Here is a 22,218-nt window from a genome sequence, read left to right as displayed (position 1 = left end):
GGCAGTTTTGCTAGTAGATTAAAAATAAAACAAATTTGGCAATGATTCATTTAACATGTGGTTTGTGTACTTAGGGTTGATGCTCTCTGTTTTGTAATAGGTAGGCTGATAGAATAAATACTTAAAAGTATCTTGATAGGCTGAAATGAGGGACTTGAATGCAAGAGATAAAATTTAGGTCTTTTCTTTATGTTTAGAGGAAAAAAAGTGGTCTGTAAAGTACAAGATAGGTCTGGCATAAAAAGAATAATAAAATAACTATTATCTAAGGTTAAAGTTTTGGTAAATCACATATATCTATATCCATCCATCCTCTGGATGAGGGTACTTTCACACTCTTTGAAAAAGATAGTTTTACTTGATCATAAGTTTGAAGCCAGTAGTGGAATATAACAGCTTAAAAAAGCTATTCCAGTTTTGGTTGCGCATTAGAAGTGTTGTGCATTCATCAAGGTAGGTAATAATCCTGTTCTCTTCTGTGTGTGTCTAAACTATTGTTTTCAGAAGCTGACACCTGAAGGATTAAAATACTTATTTTCAGTTTGGGTGCCTTTTTTTTTTTTAAACATCTTTATTGGAGAATAATTGCTTTACAATGGTGTGTTAGTTTCTGCTTTATAACAAAGTGAATCAGCTATACATATGCATATATCCCCATATCTCCTCCCTCTTGCGTCTCCCTCCCACCCTCCCTATCCCACCCCTCTAGGTGGTCACAAACCACCGAGCTGATCTTCCTGTGCTGTGCGGCTGCTTCCCACTAGCTATCGATTTTACATTTGGTAGTGTATATATGTCCATGCCACTCTCGCTTTGTCCCAGCTTACCCTTCCCCCTCCCCATGTCCTCAAGTCCATTCTCTACGTCTGCATCTTCATTCCTGTCCTGCCCCTAGGTTCTTCAGAACCTTTTTTTTTTTTTTTTTAGATTCCATATATATGTGTTAGCATACGGTATTTGTTTTTCTCCTGACTTACTTCACTCTGTATTACAGACCCTAGGTCCATACACCTCACTACAAATAACTCAATTTCGTTTCTTTTTATGACTGAGTAATATTCCACTGTATATATTGGGTGCCATATTTTATGAGGGCTATTGACAAGTGTATATGTCCAAAACAGCGTGGTCAAAATGGAAATATTGAAATTGGCATGTGAGGAACAGTTGTCAAAACTGGATACGTTTAACTTAGAAACACTTCAGCTGCCTGCAAATGCAAGAAGTATTCCTCTGTGGAAGACAGACTATACTTACTGTGATTTGCCCTGGAGGGGAGAATTGAAACAGTGGGTAACAGTTACAGTGAGGGAGATTCCAACCCAGTATAATGAACTTGTACTTTGCACTAAATAGGGTGTTGGCACATTTATCATGTGAGCCAAACCATGTCGAGTGCTGCCTCTAAATAGCAAAGCATTGGAGGGGTTCAGAGATTGAGAGACACTTGAGCATGATATTGTAGAAAAACCCTGTATCAGGAGGGAATGCCTTGAATTCAATGACCTGTAAAGTCCTTGCGATTTTATGGATATGAAGAGTCACTATAACTGTTATTCTGTAGATTCCTGAATCCACCATGGGCTTATAAAGCCCTGTTCATTTAACAGGTCATGCAACAAACATTAATTGAGAACCTTTCTGCTTGACTGAGGTATGTGTGTGGCGTGTGTCATATACTGTTATTGACAGTAGGGCTGCTGCTTGCAGATAGCACTTTGGTAGCGAATTTGTGCAGGTTAGAAAAGGTGTCTCTTATTCTCAAGCTGGCCCCATACATGGAAGGCAGGGAGAGGCTAAAGAAAGAGTCAGAGCACTCCAGATTGGTAGGTGGCAGTTTTAATAAGCAAGGGAACTTTCTTATGAGGCTTGTCTTGGGTGGCTGTGAGTTGAGTAGATCTCCGCACCCACTTGCCAAATCTTAAAGTATATATAGAAGCTTTCACTGGGTTCAGCGCATATTCAGTCCACATGGTCTCAACAACACCGTACTCTCTCAAGGCTGTGTCCTTGAAACAGCTCCCACTGTGGGAACGTGGGCAGAATGTACATCCCAAGGACAGAAGAAGAGAGAGTGAGGAGCCTCTCATTGCCCAGGTCCAGCTCACAGGTTAACCAGTGGTCACATCCTTGATTACCTCTTCCACAGTGTCATCTTTGGGAGAGAAATTAGAAAAAGACCCTCTTTCTCTGGGCTGACTTAGCCTGGATCAGGGCTCACGGCTTAAAAAGTGGTCATGGGCTGCATTTTGACACCTGTTTGCCCCCTTGGGCAGGTGCCTTTGCACAAGGAGCCTACTTTTAAGACTTTATGTGGTTGACCTCTGTAGGTAGAAGAAAACAGGGAGAGTAATTAATATTTTCTATCACTTTTTTTTTTTTTTTAGAGTCAGACACTAATTTCTGTACTTGGCAGAATTTCAGACAGTCACAATGATGAAAGGGCTTGAAAAGGAAAGGAAATGGGCTTCACTAGGTTTATAAAAGTTTGGATGTCTCCATACATACTGGAGAGGGGCCCCGTGGATTAGGACACTGCAAAGGGAGATCTCAGAAAGGGGGGTTGGGGTGGAGCTTCTGCAACTCTTGACTGAGGGAGCAGTGGAACCTCTCCTTTGGTAAAAAGCTAGATGCCTATGGAGAAGAGGCTGGTTGCTTCTCTGTGCTTTTCTGCTTCCTAGGACTTTTTTTTTTTTTTTAATGTTTTAAGTTACAATTGGTACAGTTTAAGAGCTCTTTATTTTCTTTTTTTTAAGTTATTTCTGAGATATACATTTTAAAGTAATAACTAGAATTATGACTTATAACATTATACCAGAACATACAAGATTTTTAGAAATTTCATGTAATGTCTGAAACATTTATATTAACATATTTCCATACAAATAACCCAAAGAAAGTTTAGTAGTAGTTGTTTTTTTTGTTTGTTTTTTTTTTATACTGCAGGTTCTTATTAGTCATCAATTTTATACACATCATTGTATTCATGTCAATCCCAATCGCCCAATTCATCACACCACCATCCCCACCCCACCGCGGTTTTCCCCCCTTGGTGTCCATACGTTTGTTCTCTACATCTGTGTCTCAACTTCTGCCCTGCAAACCGGTTCATCTGTACCATTTTTCTAGGTTCCACATACATGCGTTAATATACGATATTCGTTTTTCTCTTTCTGACTTACTTCACTCTGTATGACAGTCTCTAGATCCATCCACGTCTCAACAAATGACTCAAGTTCGTTCCTTTTTATGGCTGAGTAATATTCCATTGTATATATGTACCACAACTTCTTTATCCATTTGTCTGTTGATGGGCATTTAGGTTGCTTCCATGACCTAGCTATTGTAAATACTGCTGCAGTGAACATTGGGGTGCATGTGTCTTTTTTTTTTTTTTAAAAGGAACTCCTTTATTTATTTATTTATTTTTGGTTGTGTTGGGTCTTCGTTTCTGTGCGAGGGCTTTCTCTAGTTGCGGCAGGCGGGGGCCACTCTTCATCGCGGTGCGCGGGCCTCTCACTATCGCGGCCTCTCTTGTTGCGGAGCACAGGCTCCAGACGCGCAGGCTCCGTAGTTGTGGCTCACGGGCCTAGTTGCTCTGCGGCATGTGGGATCTTCCCAGACCAGGGCTTGAACCTGTGTCCCCTGCATTGGCAGGCAGATTCTCAACCACTGCGCGACCAGGGAAGCCCACATGTGTCTTTTTTTTTTTTTTTTTTTTAATAAGAGGCTCTTTTCTTTTTTTTTTTTTTTTTAATTTATTTATTTGTTTATTTATGGCTGTGTTGGGTCTTTGTTTCTGTGCGCGGGCTTTCTCTAGTTGTGGCAAGCGGGGGCCACTCTTCATCGCGGTGCGCGGGCCTCTCACTATCGCGGCCTCTCTTGTTGCGGAGCACAGGCTCCAGACGCGCAGGCTCAGTATTTGTGGCTCACGGGCCTAGTTGCTCCGCGGCATGTGGGATCTTCCCAGACCAGGGCTCGAACCCGTGTACCCTGCGTTGGCGGGCAGATTCTCAACCACTGCGCCACCAGGGAAGCCCCACATGTGTCTTTTTGAATTATGGTTTTCTCTGGGTATATGTCCAGTAGTGGGATTGCTGGATCATATGGTAATTCTATTTTTAGTTTTTTAAGGAACCTCCATACTGTTCTCCATAGTGGCTGTATCAATTTACATTCCCACCAACAGTGCAAGAGGGTTCCCTTTTCTCCACACCCTCTCCAGCATTTGTTGTTTGTAGATTTTCTGATGATGCCCATTCTAACTGGGTGAGGTGATACCTCGCTGTAGTTTTGATTTGCGTTTCTCTAATAATTAGTGATGTTGAGCAGCTTTTCATGTGCATCTTGGCCATCTGTATGTCTTCTTTGGAGAAATGTCTATTTAGGTCTTCTGCCCATTTTTGGATTGGGTTGGTTGTTTCTTTAATATTGAGCTGCATGAGCTGTTTATATATTTTGGAGATTAATCCTTTGTCCGTTGATTCGTTTGCGAATACTTTCTCCCATTCTGAGGGTTGTCTTTTCGTCTTGTTTATGGTTTCCTTTGCTGTGCAAAAGCTTTGAAGTTTCATTAGGTCCCATTTGTTTATTTTTGTTTTTATTTCCATTATTCTAGGAGGTGGATCAAAAAAGATCTTGCTGTGATTTATGTCAAAGAGTGTTCTTCCTATATTTTCCTCTAAGAGTTTTACAGTGTCCGGTCTCACATTTAGGTCTCGAATCCATTTTGAGTTTATTTTTGTGTATGGTGTTAGGGAGTATTCTAATTTCATTCTTTTACATATAGCTGTCCAGTTTTCCCAGCACCACTTATTGAAGAGACTGTCTTTTCTCCATTGTATATCTTTGCCTCCTTTGTCATAGATTAGTTGACCATAGGTGCGTGGGTTTATCTCTGGGCTTTCTATCTTGTTCCATTGATCTGTGTTTCTGTTTTTGTGCCAGTACCATATTGTCTTGATTACTGTAGCTTTGTAGTATAGTCTGAAGTCAGGGAGTCTGATTCCTCCAGCTCCATTTTTTTCCTTCAAGACTGCTTTGGCTATTCGGGGTTTTTTGTGTCTCCATACAAATTTTAAGATGATTTGTTCTAGTTCCGTAAAAAATGCCATTGGTAATTTGATAGGGATTGCATTGAATCTGTAGATTGCTTTGGGTAGTATAGTCATTTTCACAGTGTTGACTCTTCCAATCCAAGAACATGGTATATCTCTCCATCTGTTGGTATCATCTTTAATTTCTTTCATCAGTGTCTTATAGTTTTCTGCATACAGGTCTTTTGTCTCCCTAGGTAGGTTTATTCCTAGGTATTTTATTCTTTTTGTTGCAGTGGTAAATGGGAGTGTTTCCATAATTTCTCTTTCAGATTTTTCATCATTAGTGTATGGGAATGCAAGAGATTTCTGTGCATTAATTTTGTATCCTGCAACCTTACCAAATTCATTGATGAGCTCCAGCAGTTCCTGGTGGCATTTTTAGGATTCTCTATGTATAGTATCCTGTCATCTGCAAACAGTGACAGTTTTACTTCTTTTCCAATTTGTATTCCTTTTATTTCTTTTTCTTCTCTGATTGCCGTGGCTAGGACTTCCAAAACTATGTTGAATAATAGTGGTGAGAGTGGACATCCTTGTCTTATTCCTGATCTTAGAGGAAATGCTTTCAGTTTTTCACCATTGAGAATGATGTTTGCTATGGGTTTGTCGTATATGACCTTTATTATGTTGAGGTAGGTTCCCTCTGTGCCCGCTTTCTGGAGAGTTTTTATCATAAATGGGTGTTGAATTTTGTCAAAAGCTTTTTCTGCATCTATTGAGATGATCATATGGTTTTTCTTCTTCAATTTGTTAATATGGCATACCACATTGATTGATTTGCATATATTGAAGAATCCTTGCATCCCTGGGATAAATCCCACTTGATCATGGTGTATGATCCTTTTAATGTGTTGTTGGATTCTGTTTGCTAGTGTTTTGTTGAGGATTTTTGCATCTATATTCATCAGTGATATTGGTCTGTAATTTTCTTTTTTTGTAGTATCTTTGTCTGGTTTTGGTATCAGGGTGATGGTGGTCTCATAGAATGAGTTCGGGAGTGTTCCTTCCTCTGCAGTTTTTGGAAGAGTTTGAGAAGGATGGGTATTAGCTCTTCTCTAAATGTTTGATAGAATTCACCTGTGAAGCCATCTGGTCCTGGACTTTTGTTTGTTGGAAGAATTTTAATCACAGTTTCAATTTCATTACTTGTGATTGGTCTGTTCATATTTTCTATTTCTTGCTGGTTCAGTCTTGGAAGATTGTACCTTTCTAAGAATTTGTCCATTTCTTCCAGGTTGTCCATTTTATTGGCATAGAGTTGCTTGTAGTAGTCTCTTAGGATGCTTTGTATTTTCTGTGGTGTGTGTTGTATCTTCTCCTTTTTCATTTCTAATTTTATTGATTTGAGTCCTCTCTCTCTTTTTCTTGATGAGTCTGGCTAATGCTTTATCAATTTTGTTTATCTTCTCAAAGAACCAGCTTTTAATTTTATTGATCTTTGCTATCGTTTTCTTTGTTTCTATTTCATTTATTTCTGCTCTGATCTTTATGATTTCTTTCCTTCTACTAACTTTGGGTTTTGTTTGTACTTCTTTCTCTAGTTCCTTTAGGTGTAAGGTTAGATTTTTTATTTGAGATATTTCTTGTTTCTTGAGGTAGGCTTGTATAGGTATAAACTTCCCTCTTAGAACTGCTTTTGCTGCATCCCGTAGGTTTTAGATCATCGTGTTTTTTTTTTTTTTTTAACATCTTTATTGGAGTATAATTGCTTTACAATGGTGTGTTAGTTTCTGCTTTATAACAAAGTGAATCAGTTATACATATACATATGTTCCTATATCTCTTCCCTCTTGCGTCTCCCTCCCTCCCTATCCCACCCCTCTAGGTGGTCACAAACCACCGAGCTGATCTCCCTGTGCTATGCGGCTGCTTCCCACTAGCTATCTGTTTTACGTTTGGTAGTGTATATATGTCCATGCCACTCTCTCACTTTGTCACAGCTTACCTTTCCCCCTCCCCATATCCTCAAGTCCATTCTCTAGTAGGTCTGTGTCTTTATTCCTGTCTTACCCCTAGATTCTTCATGACTTTTTTTTTTTTCTCCTTAGATTCCATATATATGTGTTAGCATATGGTATTTGTTTTCCTCTTTCTGACTTACTTCACTCTGCATGACAGACTCTAGGTCCATCCACCTCACTACAAATAACTCAGTTTCATTTCTTTTTATGGCTGAGTAATATTCCATTGTATATATGTGCCACATCTTCTTTATCCATTCATCTGATGATGGACACTTAGGTTGCTTCCATGTCCTGGCTATTGTAAATAGAGCTGCAGTGAACGTTGTGGTACGTGACTCTTTTTGAATTATGGTTTTCTCAGGGTATATGCCCAATAGTGGGATTGCTGGGTCGTATGGTAGTTCTATTTTTAGTTTTTCAAGGAACATCCATACTGTTCTCCATAGTGGCTGTATCAATTGACATTCCCACCAACAGTGCAAGAGTGTTCCCTTTTCTCCACACCCTCTCCAGCATTTATTGTTTCTAGATTTTTGATGATGGCCATTCTGACTGGTGTGAGATGATATCTCATTGTAGTTTTGATTTGCATTTCTCTAATGATTAATGATGTTGAGCATTCTTTCATGTGTTTGTTGGCAATCTGTATATCTTCTTTGGAGAAATGTCTATTTAGGTCTTTTGCCCATTTTTGGATTGGGTTGTTTGTTTTTTTGTTACTGAGCTGCATGAGCTGCTTGTAAATTTTGGAGATTAATCCTTTGTCAGTTGCTTCATTTGCAAATATTTTCTCCCATTCTGAGGGTTGTCTTTTCGTCTTGTTTATGGTTTCCTTTGCTGTGCAAAAGGTTTTAAGTTACATTAGGTCCCATTTGTTTATTTTTGTTTTTATTTCCATTTCTCTAGGAGGTAGGTCAAAAAGGATCTTGCTGTGATTTATGTCATAGAGTGTTCTACCTATGTTTTCCTCTAAGAGTTTGATAGTGTCTGGCCTTACATTTAGGTCTTTAATGCATTTTGAGTTTATTTTTGTGTATGGTGTTAGGGAGTGTTCTAATTTCATACTTTTACATGTACTTGTCCAGTTTTCCCAGCACCACTTATTGAAGAGGCTGTCTTTTCTCCACTGTATATTCTTGCCTCCTTTATCAAAGATAAGGTGACCATATGTGCATGGGTTTATCTCTGGGCTTTCTATCCTGTTCCATTGATCTATATTTCTGTTTTTGTGCCAGGACCATACTGTCTTGATTACTGTAGCTTTGTAGTATAGTCTGAAGTCCGGGAGCCTGATTCCTCTAGCTCCATTTTTCGTTCTCAAGATTGCTTTGGCTATTCGGGGTCTTTTCTGTTTCCATACAAATTTTGAAATTTTTTGTTCTAGTTCTGTGAAAAATGCCATTGGTAGTTTGATAGGGATTGCATTGAATCTGTAGATTGCTTTGGATAGTAGAGTCATTTTCACAATGTTGATTCTTCCAATCCAAGAACATGGTATATCTCTCCATCTGTTGGTATCATCTTTAATTTCTTTCATCAGTGTCTTATAATTTTCTGCATACAGGTCTTTTGTCTCCTTAAGTAGGTTTATTCCTAGATATTTTATTCTTTTTGTTGCAGTGGTAAATGGGAGTGTTTTCTTAATTTCTCTTTCAGATTTTTCATCATTAGTGTATAAGTATGCCAGAGATTTCTGTGCATTAATTTTTTATCCTGCTACTTTACCAAATTCATTGATTAGCTCTAGTAGTTTTCTGGTAGCATCTTTAGGATTCTCTATGTATAATATCATGTCATCTGCAAACAGTGACAGCTTTACTTCTTCTTTTCCGATTTGGATTCCTTTTCTTTCTTTTTCTTCTCTGGTTGCTGTGGCTAAAACTTCCAAAACTATGTTGAATAATAGTGGTGAGAGTGGGCAACCTTGTCTTGTTCCTGATCTTAGTGGAAATGGTTTCAGTTTTTCACAATTGAGGATGATGTTGGCTGTGAGTTTGTCATATATGGCCTTTATTATGTTGAGGAAAGTTCCCTCTGTGCCTACTTTCTGCAGGGTTTTTTATCATAAATGGGTATTGAATTTTGTCAAAAGCTTTCTCTGCATCTATTGAGATGATCATGTGGTTTTTCTCCTTCAATTTGTTAATATGGTGTATCACATTGATTGATTTGCGTATATTGAAGAATCCTTGCATCCCTGGGATAAATCCCACTTGATCATGGTGTATGATCCTTTTAATGTGTTGTTGGATTCTGTTTGCTAGTATTTTGTTGAGGATTTTCGCATCTATATTCATCAGTGATATTAGTCTGTAATTTTTTTTTTGTAGTATCTTTGTCTGGATTTGGTATCAGGGTGATGGTGGCTTCATAGAATGAGTTTGGGAGTGTTCCTTCCTCTGCAATTTTTTGGAAGAGTTTGAGAAGGATGGGTGTTAGCTCTTCTCTAAATGTTTGATAGAATTCACCTTTGAAGCCATCTGGTCCTGGACTTTTGTTTGTTGGAAGATTTTTAATCACAGTTTCAATTTCATTACTTGTGATTGGTCTGTTCATATTTTCTATTTCTTCCTGGTTCAGTCTTGGAAGGTTATACCTTTCTAGGAATTTGTCCATTTCTTCCAGGTTGTCCATTTTGTTGGCATAGAGTTGCTTGTAGTAGTCTCTTAGGATGCTTTGTATTTCTGCGGTGTCTGTTGTAACTTCTCCTTTTTCATTTCTGATTTTATTGATTTTAGTCCTCTCCCTCTTTTTCTTGATGAGTCTGGCTAATGGCTTATCAATTTTGTTTATCTTCTCAAAGAACCAGCTTTTAGTTTTATTGATCTTTGCTATTGTTTTCTTTGTTTCTATTTCATTTATTTCTGCTCTGATCTTTATGATTTCTTTCTTTCTATTAACTTTGGGTTTTGTTTGTTCTTCTTTCTCTAGTTCCTTTAGGTGTAATGTTAGATTTTTTATTTGAGATATTTCTTGTTTCTTGAGGTAGGCTTGTATAGGTATAAACTTCCCTCTTAGAACTGCTTTTGCTGCATCCCGTAGGTTTTGCATCATCGTGTTTTCATTGTCATTTGTCTCTAGGTATTTTTTGATTTCCTCTTTGATTTCTTCAGTGATCTCTTGGTTATTTAGTTACGTATTGTTTAGCCTCCATGTGTTTGTGCTTTTTACGTTTTTCACCCTGTAATTCATTTCTAATCTCATAGCGTTGTGGTCAGAAAAGATGCTTAATATGATTTCAGTTTTCTTAAAGTTACTGAGGCTTGATTTGTGACCGAAGATATGACCTATCCTGGAGAATGTTCCATGCGCACTCGAGAAGAGTTTTTCAATAGAATGTTTTTGGATGGAATGTTTTTGGATGGAGTGTTTTTGGGTGGAGTTTTTGGATGGAATTCCTATAAATATCAATTAAATCTATCTGGTCTGTTGTGTCATTTAAAGCTTCTGTTTCCTTATTGATTTTCATTTTGGATGATCTGTCCATTGGTGTAAGTGAGGTGTTAAAGTCCCCCACTATTATTGTGTTACTGTCGATTTCCTCTTTTATAGCTGTTAGCAGTTGCCTTATGTATTGAGGTGCTCCTACGTTGGGTGTATATATATTTATAATTGTTATATCTTCTTCTTGGATTGATCCCTTGATCATTATGTAGTGTCCTTCCTTGTGTCTTGTAACATTCTTTATTTTAAAGTCTATTTTATCTGATATGAGTATAGCTACTCCCGCTTTCTTTGGATTTCCATTTGCATGGAATATCTTTTTCCATCCCCTCACTTTCAATCTGTATGTGTCCCTAGGTCTGAAGTGGGTCTCTTTTAGACAGCATATATATGGGTCTTGTTTTTGTATCCATTCAGCAAGCCTGTGTCTTTTGGTTGGAGCATTTAATCCATTCACGTTTAAGGTAATTATCGACACGTATGTTCCTATTACCATTTTCTTAATTGTTTTGGGTTTGTTTTTGTAGGTCCTTTTCTTCTCTTGTGTTTCCCACTTAGAGAAGTTCCTTTAGCATTTGTTTTAGAGCTGGTTTGGTGGGGCTGAATTCTCTTAGCTTTTGCTTGTCTGTAAAGCTTTTGATTTCTCCATCGAATCTGAATGAGATCCTTGCAGGGTAGAGTAATCTTGGTTGTAGGTTCTTCCCTGTCATCACTTTAAGTATATCATGCCACTCCCTTCTGGCTTGTAGAGTTTCTGCTGAGAAATCAGCTGTTAACCTTATGGGAGTTCCCTTGTATGTTATTTGTCGTTTTTCCCTTGCTGCTTTCAATAATTTTTCTTTGTCTTTAATTTTTGCCACTTTGATTACTATGTGTCTCGGCGTGTTTCTCCTTGGGTTTATCCTGTATGGGACTCGCTGTGCTTCCTGGACTTGGGTGGCTATTTCCTTTCCCATGTTAGGGAAGTTTTCAACTGTAATCTCTTCACATATTTTCTCTGGTACTTTCTCTCTCTCTCCTCCTTCTGGGACCCCTATAATGCGAATGTTGTTGCATTTAATGTTGTCCCAGAGGTCTCTTAGGCTGTCTTCATTTCTTTTCCTTCTTTTCTTTATTCTGTTCTACAGCAGTGAATTCCACCATTCTGTCTTCCAGGTCACTTATCCATTCTTCTGCCTCAGTTATTCTGCTATTGATTCCTTCTAGTGTATTTTTCATTTCAGTTATTGTATTGTTCATCTCTGTTTGTTTGTTCTTTAATTCTTCTAGGTCTTTGTTAAACATTTCTTGCATCTTCTCGATCTTTGCCTCCATTCTTTTTCCGAGGTCTTGGATCATCTTCACTATCATTATTCTGAATGCTTTTTCTGGAAGGTTGCCTATCTCCACTTCATTTACTTGTTTTTCTGGGGTTTTATCTTGTTCCTTCATCTGGTACATAGCCCTCTGCCTTTTGATCTTGTCTATCTTTCTGTGAATGTGGTTTTTGTTCCACAGGCTGCAGGACTATTGTTCTTGCTTCTGCTGTCTGCCCTCTGGTGGATGAGGCTATCTAAGAGGCTTGATGGGAGGGACTGGTGGTGGGTAGAGCTGACTGTTGCTCTGGTGGGCAGAGCTCAGTAAAACTTTAATCTGCTTGTCTGCTGATGGGTGGGGCTGGGTTCCCTTCCTGTTGGTTGTTTGTCCTGAGGCAACCCAACACTGGAGCCTACCTGGGCTCTTTGGTGGGGCTAATGACAGACTCTGGGAGGGCTCACGCCAAGGAATACTTCCCAGAACTTCTGCTGCCAGTGTTCTTGTCCCCACGGTGAGCCACAGCCACCCCTCGCCTCTGCAGGAGACTCTCTAACACTAGCAGGTAGGTCTGGTTCAGTCTTCCCTGGGGTCAGTGCTCCTTCCCCTGGGTCCTGATGCACACACTACTTTGTGTGTGCCCTCCAAGAGTGGAGTCTCTGTTTCCCCCAGTCCTGTCGAAGTCCTGCAATCAATTCCCACTAGGCTTCAAACTGATTCTCTAGGAATTCCTCCTCCGGTTGCCAGACCCCCAGGTTGGGAAGCCTGACGTGGGGCTCAGAACCTTCACTCCAGTGGGTGGACTTCTGTGGTTTAAGTGTTCTCCAGTCTGTGAGTCACCCACCCTGCAGTTACGGGATTTGATTTTACTGTGATTGCACCCCTCCTACCAACTCATTGTGGCTTCTCCTTTGTCTTTGGATGTGGGGTATCTTTTTTGGTGAGTTCCAGTGTTTTCCTGTCGATGATTGTCCAGCAGTTAGTTGTGATTCTGGTGTTCTCGCAAGAGGGAGTGAGAGCACGTCCTTCTACTCTGCCATCTTGGTTCCTCCTCTATTTTCTTTCTTTCTTTTTTTGGCTGTGTTGGGACTTAGTTGCGGCATGCGGTATCTTTTGTTGCGGTTCACAGCCTCTTCGTTGCAGTGCTCAGGCTTCTCTCTGCTTGTGGCTTGGGGGTTTTCTCTCTCTAGTTGTGGTGTGCGGGCTCCAGGGTGCGTGGGCTCTGTAGTTTGCAGCACGCCAGCTCTCTCGTTGAGGCTTGCAAGCTCAGTAGTTGTGGCATGCGGGCTTAGCTGCCCTGTGGCATGTGGGATCTTGTTTCCTTGACCAGGGATCAAACCTGCGTCCCCTGCATTGGAAGGCGGATTCTTTACCACTGGACCACCAGGGAAGTCCCTCTGCTTCCCAGGATTCTTATGACTGGGTACTCTATCCTTTGCTGAGGGCAGTGTCCCTTGGATCCTTTGCAGCACACCCCCACCAAGGATTTCTTTGTTAATTTTAGAGACAGTCTATTTTTGTAGCATAGCCGAGAAAAATCAAAATAATTTATTTGGGTCATTAAGCTTTGCTGCGTATAAAACAGAGCCTATCAGATGCTTTTAGAATCTAGAACAAGGTTCATCAGGATCACCAGGAAGGCTTTATTAAAACACAGATTGCGGGGTCCCATCCCTAGAGCTTCTTCTGATTTAGTAGCTCTTAGGTAGGGACTGTGAATTTGTTTCTAACAAGTTCCTGGGTGATGCTGATGCTGCTGGCCCGGAGGCCACACTTTGACAACCTCTGGTCTAGAATTAAACCCACTGTGTACTCTAGGACTGCAGGGGAATGCAACCATGTGGAGAGAATAGTGTGTAACAGTGAGGTCAGTCACTGTTCATACTGTCTTTTTAAAAAATTATTTTTAAAAATTGTGATAAAACATGATAACATAAAATTTACAATTGTAACCTTTTAAAGCATATGTTTAGTGGCGTTAAGTACTATACATTCACATTGTTTTGTAACAGTCACCACCATCCATCTCGAGTTTTTTCATCATCCGAAACTGAAACTTTGTCCCATTAAACAGTAACTTCCTGTGCAAACATTTTGATGTATTATCTTTGAGACTGTTTTTGATATGTGAATGAGAATGTAATATTTTTCTTTTATAAAAATGCCATTAAGAGCATTTCCCCATTTCTTAAATATTCTTTCAGAACTTTCTTTTTAATGGCTACATAATACTCCATTTGATGACTGCACCATGATTCATTTAAATGCAGCTCTTTTGTTTATTTCTTTTCTCTATTCTAATAATTATTACTGCAGTGAATATATTTGGAGGTAAACTTTTGTCCAGCTCTCTGATTCATAGCAGTAGGGTAACTGACCCAAAAGTATGTATATTTCTGGTAAAGTTTACCTACTTAAAAAAAAGTGAAATTAACATTGATAGAAGGAGTAAATAACCTAAAAGCAAATAAACAAATGGACGTATTTTTCCAAAGGAAATAACATGATCATGTTGAAGGGGGGAGGACAGAAAGAACTAGTCCAAATGATTTACGAGGACAGTATTTGACAGTATATCCTCAATTTGAGGTGGGTGGGGTAAGGGGAAAACCACAAAATTCCTGAACTCATTTTATAGAGTGGTATGAGTGAAGAAATTTTGAAACTAGTTTAGATGTATTATTGGCTCAAGCAGATGAATGTATTTCTTGATGTTGTTGGGAGTCAAGGTTCTCATTGTAGAAGAAAAGGCATACAAATATGGAATGGGAGAAGGCAAGAAAGAACCCTGTGGGGATGGATTAAAATTGCCAGTATCAGTGTGAACTCATGATTTCTAAAACATGTATATGTGTATGCATGTAGAAGTGTACATGTAAACTAATAAATGAATTCAGCAAAGTTGCAGGAAACAAAATCAATATATAGAAATCTGTTGCATTTTTGTACACTACTAATGAACTATCAGAAAGAGAAATTAAGAAAACAGTCCCATTTACAGTTGCCCGTTTATCAGAAAGAATAAAATACCTAGGAATAAATTTAACCAAGGAGGTGAAATACTAGTACACTGAAAACTTATTCTAAGACATGGATGAAAGAAATGGAAGAAGACACAAATAAATAGAAAGACATTCTGTGCTCTGGGTTGGAAGAACTAATATTCTTAAAATGTCCATAGTACCTAAAGCAATCTATAGAATCAGTGCAGTCCCTATCAAAATTCCAATGGCATTTTCCCACAGAACTAGAACAGACAATCCTAAAATTCACATGGAACCATGAAAAACCCTGAATGGCCAGAGCAATCTTGAGAAAAAAGAGCAGAGCTGGAGACCTCATGCTCCCTGATTTCAAATTATATTTCAAAGCCATTGTAATGAGAACAGTATGGTATTGGCATAAAAACAGACACATAGGTCAATGGAACAGAAGAGAGAGCCCAGAAATATACCTACACATATGGTCAGTTAATTTATGACAGAGGAGCCAAGAATATACAAGGGGAAAGGACAGTTTTTTCAAAAAAGGTGTTGGGAAAACTGGACAGTCACTTGCAAAAGATCGAAACTGGGCCACTGTCTTATATCATACACACAGAATAATTCAAAATGGATTAAAGATGTAAGTGTAAGACAAACCATAATACTCTTAGAAGAAAACAGATGGGGGCTTCCCTGGTGGCACAGTGGTTAAGACTCTGTGCTCCCAATGCAGGAACTAGATCCCACATGCATGCTGCAACTAAGAGTTTGCATGCCACAACTAAGGAGCTTGGAGCCGTAACTAAGGAGCCTGCGAGCCGCAACTAAGACCCAATGCAACCAAATAAATAAAAAACAAACAAAAAAGAAAATAGATGAAAAGCTCCTTGACATTGGTCTTGGCAGTGATATTTTTGGATATGACACCTAAAGCAGAGGCAACAAAAGCAAAACTGTTAAACAAGTGGGACTACATCAAACTAAAAAGCTTCTGCACAGCAAAGGAAACCTTTGAAAAGGCCACCAACTGAATGGGGGAAAATATTTGCAAATCATACATCTGATGAGGGGTTAGTATCCAAAATATATAAAGAACTCCTACAACTCAATAGCAAAAAACCAGACAATCTGATTAAAAAATGGGCAGAAGATCTGAATAGACATTTTTCCAAAGAAGACGTACAGATGGCCAGTATGTACATGGAAAGATGCTCAACATCACTAATCATCAGGGAAATGCAAATCAAACCACCGTGAGCTATCACCTCACACCTGTTAGAATGGTGGTTATCAAAGAGACAAAAAATAATTGTTGGTGAGCATGTGGATAAAAGGAACCCTTGTAAATGTAAATCAGTGCAACTACTATGGAAAACAATATGCAAGTGCCTCAAAAAATTAGAACTACCATTAATCCAGCAACCCCACTTCTGGGTATTTATCCAAAGAAAATGTAAACAGTAACTCGAAAATATACATGCACCCCCATGTTCATTGCAACATTATTTACAATAACTAGATATGGAAACAATCTAAGTGTCCATTGATGGATGAATGGATAAAGAAAGTGTGATATGTGTGTGTGTGTGTGTGTGTGTGTATATACATACAGTGGAATATTATTCAGCCATAAGAAAGAATGAAATCTTGCCATTTGTGACAACGTGGATGGACCTTGAGGGCACTATGCTAAGTGAAGTAAGTCAGAGAAAGATAAATACCATATGATCTCACTTACATGTGGAATCTAAAAACACCCCCCCCCCAACAAACTCACAGATACAGAGAACAGATTGATGATTGCCAGATGGGGGAGGAGGGAGGGAGGTGAAATGTTTGAAGTGGGTCAAAAGGTACAAACTTCCAGTTAGTCATGGGAAAGTAATGTACAGCATGGTAATAATAATTCTGTATTACATATTTGAAAGTTGCTAAGAGATTAGATCTTAAAAATTCTTATGATAAGAAATGTAACCGTGTGGTGACGAATGTTAACTAGACTTATTGTGATCATCATGTAATATATACAATTGTTGACTCATTATGTTGTACACCTGAAACTAATATAATGTTATGTCAGTTATATCTCAACAAAAAAAGTGTACAGTACATGTATGCGTATTTGTGTGTGTGTCTATATATATGTATATTTCCTAACCCTGTTCACAGAAATGGCCATGAAGCAGAGGTAGCCCAGTAGCAGTGAGCACAGCTGGTGTCCAGATCTTGGATGCTGATACTGTTCTCCACTAAAGGGAACCACGGCCCTTCAGAGAAATAGCTGATTCCAGGGTTGGGGCAGGATGGCTACAAGATGAGCTTGGGACATTTTGTAATGCCAGAAAATATGTAAGTGTTCAGAAAGTGATAGAAGCATGTTACAGAGGCATAAGTGTCAGCTTGAAGGGGCTTCCACTGGCCAAATTTCAGACAATTTGAACACTAAAGTAATGAAGGACACCATTGAAATAATAGGAATCCATGAGTCTATATGGATAATAAATGTGTTAGTGAATGAATGACTGAATGGGGGAGGGGAAGGCTCTTGATTACAGTAGACTGGCAATTTCCAAATGGTAAATGTAAAGGGAGTGATGGAGTTGAAAAATCATCCTTATGTATATTTAAAAATTTCCATTATAAGGCATTTTTAAAATTAGGAAAATGTATGCACATTTTATGGCTTTTGATTAATAATACTGTGCAGTAGCCTCCTAATTGGTATTTCTGACTGTAATTTCTCTCTATTCAAACACATTCCAGTAACCAGTTTTTTGAAGATACCACTTTGACTATATTTTCAGTTTTTCCTTTTGTCCATAGCTATGCCCCTGTAATATTTTAGAAAGAAGAGTGATTTTTTTTTAGAGTTTGGAGATGAGTGAGATTGAGGAGTGCTAGAATACTGACTGACCTTCTTGTGTTAAGTAGGTAAGGGAAGGCAGTGATAGGAATACATTGAACAAACATGAACAAATGGCAACTCCATTTTTCTTCCTGCTGGGACTTGTGGCAGTTCTCAGAGTTGGGGCTTGGCAGTAGCAATCATCCTAAAGACTTAGGAGTAAAACTTTCAGACTTGCTGGAAAAAAAAAATTCTGTAGGATAAAGATCCTTAGCTAGGTATTTGAAATCTTTAAAAAAAAAAAAAAAAAAAAATCTGGCCTTACTCTACCTAGAGTGGTTTCTGTGCTGGGTATTGAGGATCTATAGCTAAATACAGTCTCTGCCTTCAAGAGATTTCCAATCTAGTGGTTGAGACAGATGAAGAGGAAGCTGTTTACTCTGTTGGTAGGGGGGGAGGGAGAGAAAAAGTTTCCCATTTGAAAGTGAATTCTGTATTGCCTCTCTTTTCTGTGTTATATGTTAGTGCCCGTCTCCCTTATCTGTAAGCAGCTCCCCCACCTCCCTCCGGCCTTGAGACTAATCTTTGTACTCTCAACAGTACTGTGGTGGGCCAAGTAATGGCCCCCAAAGATGTCCACTCCTAACCATCCCAGAACCTATGAATTTATTACCTTACAGAGCCAAAGGGACTTTGCAGATATGATTAAGGTTACAGACCTTGAGATGGGGAGATTATTCTGGGTTATCCAGCTGGGCCCAGTGTAATCACAAGGATCCATAAGAGTAGAAGAGAGGCAGGAGAGAGTCAGGGGTAGGTGTGATTATGGAAGAAGCCATAGTGATGGAAGAAGCTGCAGTTGCTGGCTCCAGCTTACATCCCTGGAGAAAGGGAGTCATGAGTCAAGGAATGCAGGTGGCCTCTAGAAGCTGGAAATGGCTGGTAATAGGTTGTCCCTCAAAACCTCCAGAAAGGAGTGCAACCCTGCCATCACCTTGACTTTAGCCCACTGAGACCTGTGTCAGACATATAAACTACAGATCTGTGAGAAAATAAATTTGTGTTATTTTAGCCACTAAATTTGTGGTAATTTGTTATACCAGCAATACAAAAGTAATACAAGTACCTTACATGTTGTTCGAGTTCAAAAATACTGGGTGAGTCCATAATTTTTTCCTTTATGGTATTTCCTTTTTCTTTTCTTTTTTCCTTAAAAAAAATTTTTTTTAGATAAATGTAAGATTATTTAATCAAGGTTTTATGTTGTCTTTTACGTAAATACGTTTGTATCAGGCATAAAATACATGCTGGTAAGCTAATAAAATAGAGGAAGCTCTATTCTAATCACAAAAAAAGGCAACTTAGAGAATTAATCTTCCTTTCTTTAGGACCTGTAATGGAATTTGATTATGTTATATGTGAAGAATGTGGTAAAGAATTTATGGATTCTTATCTAATGAACCACTTTGATTTGGCAACTTGTGATAACTGCAGGTACTTATTTTTATTTCAGAGCATGTTCTAAATTACTAAAATTTAATGTTTGCATGTAGGTTTAGGGCAAAACAATAATTAGATCCATTTGGATTTAATATTTTCTTCATAAATATGTTTTTTGTTTTGGGAGTTTCCTAAAATTTCTGTGTTTTCCATTTTGCTAAAGAATTACAGGAAGACTGTGCTTATCAACATTATGCCACATAAATAGGAAGGATGTCCCTGGTTCTGCCATAGATATGTCCTTTTCCTTTCTGCTGGGGGGTTGGGGGGGCGTTAACCATCTCTCAGTAGCAGGTTCCTAACCCTTCTCTCCCCCCAGCCCCTAAGGATCCCTTTGTTTCTTTCTTACTTTGACTAGTGTGTGTTGATACCTTGGGCAGAGGACTGGCACCTTCAATGAGAGGAGGGGGGAAGTATAATGCCTCCAGCTACTCTTCTGGTACTCAGAACACCTCTTTCCATTCATTTTCTACTCTTCTGGTACTCAGAACACCTCTTTCCATTCGTTTTCTACTCTCCTGAATTGGCAGGGAAGAGATTAGATGAGGAAAAATCACATTCTTCTGTCATTCTTTTTCTTCTCCTAGCCTTTATCTCTTTTTGTATCACCACAGAATATTACTCACTCCACTTGGTTCTCCTATCCCTACTGCTTACCTCGGCCAAGTCCTGTGTTGGTGTCTTTCTCACCTAAAGATCCCACCTTGGATTCTTACTTAGCCCTCTTATCTGTTCCCTGTCCCCACTTCTTGTATGTACAGTCCCAGATCAACTGCTCACACGCCTGGTGGACCTGCCTTTTCAGAGTACCTGCTGCAGACATCTAGAGCCATCACCACTGCCTTGTTGCTAAGTAGATCCTTAGAAGATAGAATGGGAGATGTTTTTGGTCTCATGATCAGATCTGTGATGGGAAATGTTCTGGTACCCACTGGAATTATAAACTCTATTCCCAGTGATGTAACAGTGTCATTAACGCACACAGTGGTTAAGGTCCACAGTGTTACCACTCTCCTTAAAGTACACATAGTGTTGGGAACTAAATTACCACGTATAACCTTAATTCCATGAGAAAATGGAAGCAACTAATTATCAATTTAAAGAAAGTTATGTAGTAGTCTGGAAATATACTTTTAAAATGTAAGCATAACTAGGAATACAGCCCTCCATTCTATTTGTTTTTCCCAACATCTTTGATGATTATAGATTAGTACAATGTAGTTTACCTGTTCCCTCCTTTGGTGTATACTTCCAAATTATTTAGTCTTCTTAAAGGTATTCCCAGTTATAACTCCTCCCCCCCTCCCCCCACCGCCTGTCCTATACCTCCTCCTAAGTGTTCACCATTTCATTAAAGGCCAGCTTCATTCACTGGCTGTTTCTCTATCCCATGTTTAATTCCAAGTCCATTTGGGTCTATATTTAAACCACATCCTGAATCCATCCATTTCTCATCCTCTGTACCATTACTGCCTTGGACTGGGCCCCTATCAGCTCTTGCCTGGACCACTGCAGTAGTACTCTTGTAACTGGCCTCTTCCCCCACTTTTGCACCGTCTCTTCTCCATATAGCATTTTACTCAAAACTCTTTAATGGTTTCTAATCCATTTAGAATAAAATTGTCTTCACCATTTCTTACAAGACCCCTGCCTGTCTCTGACTTTGTTTTTCATCACTTCTCACCATCACTTACTTTAAGCATTCTGGTCACACTGGCCTGCTTGTTGTGAACTCCATTTGCAAAGCACACTCCTGTCCTAGAGTCTTTGTACTTTCTCTTCTTTCTGCTATGAATGTTCTTTCTCTAGCTATTCAGAATGTTTTCTGACTTCTTAAGGGCCCTGCTCAAATGTTTCCTCATCAGTGGCATTCTCTGATTTCCCAGTCTCTCTGAAAATTTCTTTTCCTTTACCATGCTTTGTATTCCTTTATAGCACTTTTATCAGTCATCATGTTTGCTTATTGACTGTCTTCTCCTAACTAGAATGTAAGCTTCCTGAAAACAAGGCTTTGTTTTATTCTTTGCTGTATTCCTAGTACCTTGGACAATACCTAGCATGTAGATGGAGAACAAATGAATGAGAAGAGCTATGTAATTGACTATGTCTCCATTTTAACCTGGGCTTTGTAAAAGCTCAGAGCCAACTGGAAACTTAGCTGTGCTTGGTGCATTTGGACCTTGCATGTTTATATTCCTTATATCCTGCCTGTCCTGACTTTAAGCCTTATATTTTCTTACTCATTGAGTCTTAGTTCTCTTTTATATTTGCTGTGTTCATGTAAGTTATTTCAAATACTTTGTGGAAAAGAGGGACTTAGTAAAAAGAAATTCTTAACATGTTAAATAACATGGATCTGCTGCTAATATAAATAGCTTCTCAGAATTAGTAAAAGAAAGTATTTTTCTGTTGGAATTCTTATGCTGCTAATTTGACCATGAGAGTTTCAGGAAAAAGTATTTTATATGTTTCTTTTGGCATGTATGCCCCTAGGTTTTGGGACTGTTTGAAAATCTAATTTATTTAAAACAACTACTTTATATAATGGACTTAATCTGTTTTCAGAGATGCTGATGATAAACACAAGCTTATAACTAAAACAGAAGCAAAACAAGAATACCTTCTGAAAGATTGTGATTTAGAAAAAAGAGAACCAGCTCTTAAATTTATTGTGAAGAAGAATCCTCATCATGCACAATGGGGTGATATGAAACTCTACTTAAAATTACAGGTCTCTAATAAGTTATATTCAGTCATTTTAAACCCTGGGTCGGGTGAAGTGAAGTTTTAACAATGAAATAGTTATAATTAGTTTTTACTTACAGAAAGGTAAAAAGATCCTTTTCATTTTATTGTTCTACATGAGTCATAGTCGTACATAATGACATTTAATAACATGTTTACTTATTTTGCTTTTTGATGTGGCACTTTGAAGCAAATGTATTACTATTGGGTGATGTTAGGAGTACAATTTGGAAACAAAAATGCTTGAAATAGGAGTCAGCCCGTGTTTCCCTTGCCCACCTACCCCCCAAATAAAATCATAGAAAAAAATTTAGGAATTTCACAGATGCCCAGAATCTAACTCC

The 22,218-nt window shown here is 38.7% G+C and overlaps 1 protein-coding gene across 2 annotated transcripts in view; it reads left to right on the top strand.

Annotated features, from left to right (window-relative positions):
* XPA (XPA, DNA damage recognition and repair factor) overlaps positions 1-22,218 on the top strand; it is a 39,184-nt gene that overhangs the window by 4,922 nt on the left and 12,044 nt on the right. For both annotated transcript variants that reach the window (XR_009503721.1, XM_059925132.1), the window contains exons 3-4: positions 19,018-19,123; positions 21,695-21,860. Coding sequence is in view for 1 of the 2 variants with exons in the window: in XM_059925132.1 (XP_059781115.1) it covers positions 19,018-19,123; positions 21,695-21,860 (272 nt within the window). In the remaining variant the exon portion in view is untranslated. The remainder of the gene's footprint in view (positions 1-19,017; positions 19,124-21,694; positions 21,861-22,218) is intronic.

Source organism: Balaenoptera ricei, chromosome 6 (assembly GCF_028023285.1).
Source record: "Balaenoptera ricei isolate mBalRic1 chromosome 6, mBalRic1.hap2, whole genome shotgun sequence".
Taxonomy (NCBI): Eukaryota; Metazoa; Chordata; class Mammalia; order Artiodactyla; family Balaenopteridae; genus Balaenoptera; species Balaenoptera ricei.
The sequence above is the reverse complement of the archived record's forward strand: the minus strand, read 5'-3'. Positions and strand labels throughout refer to the sequence as shown.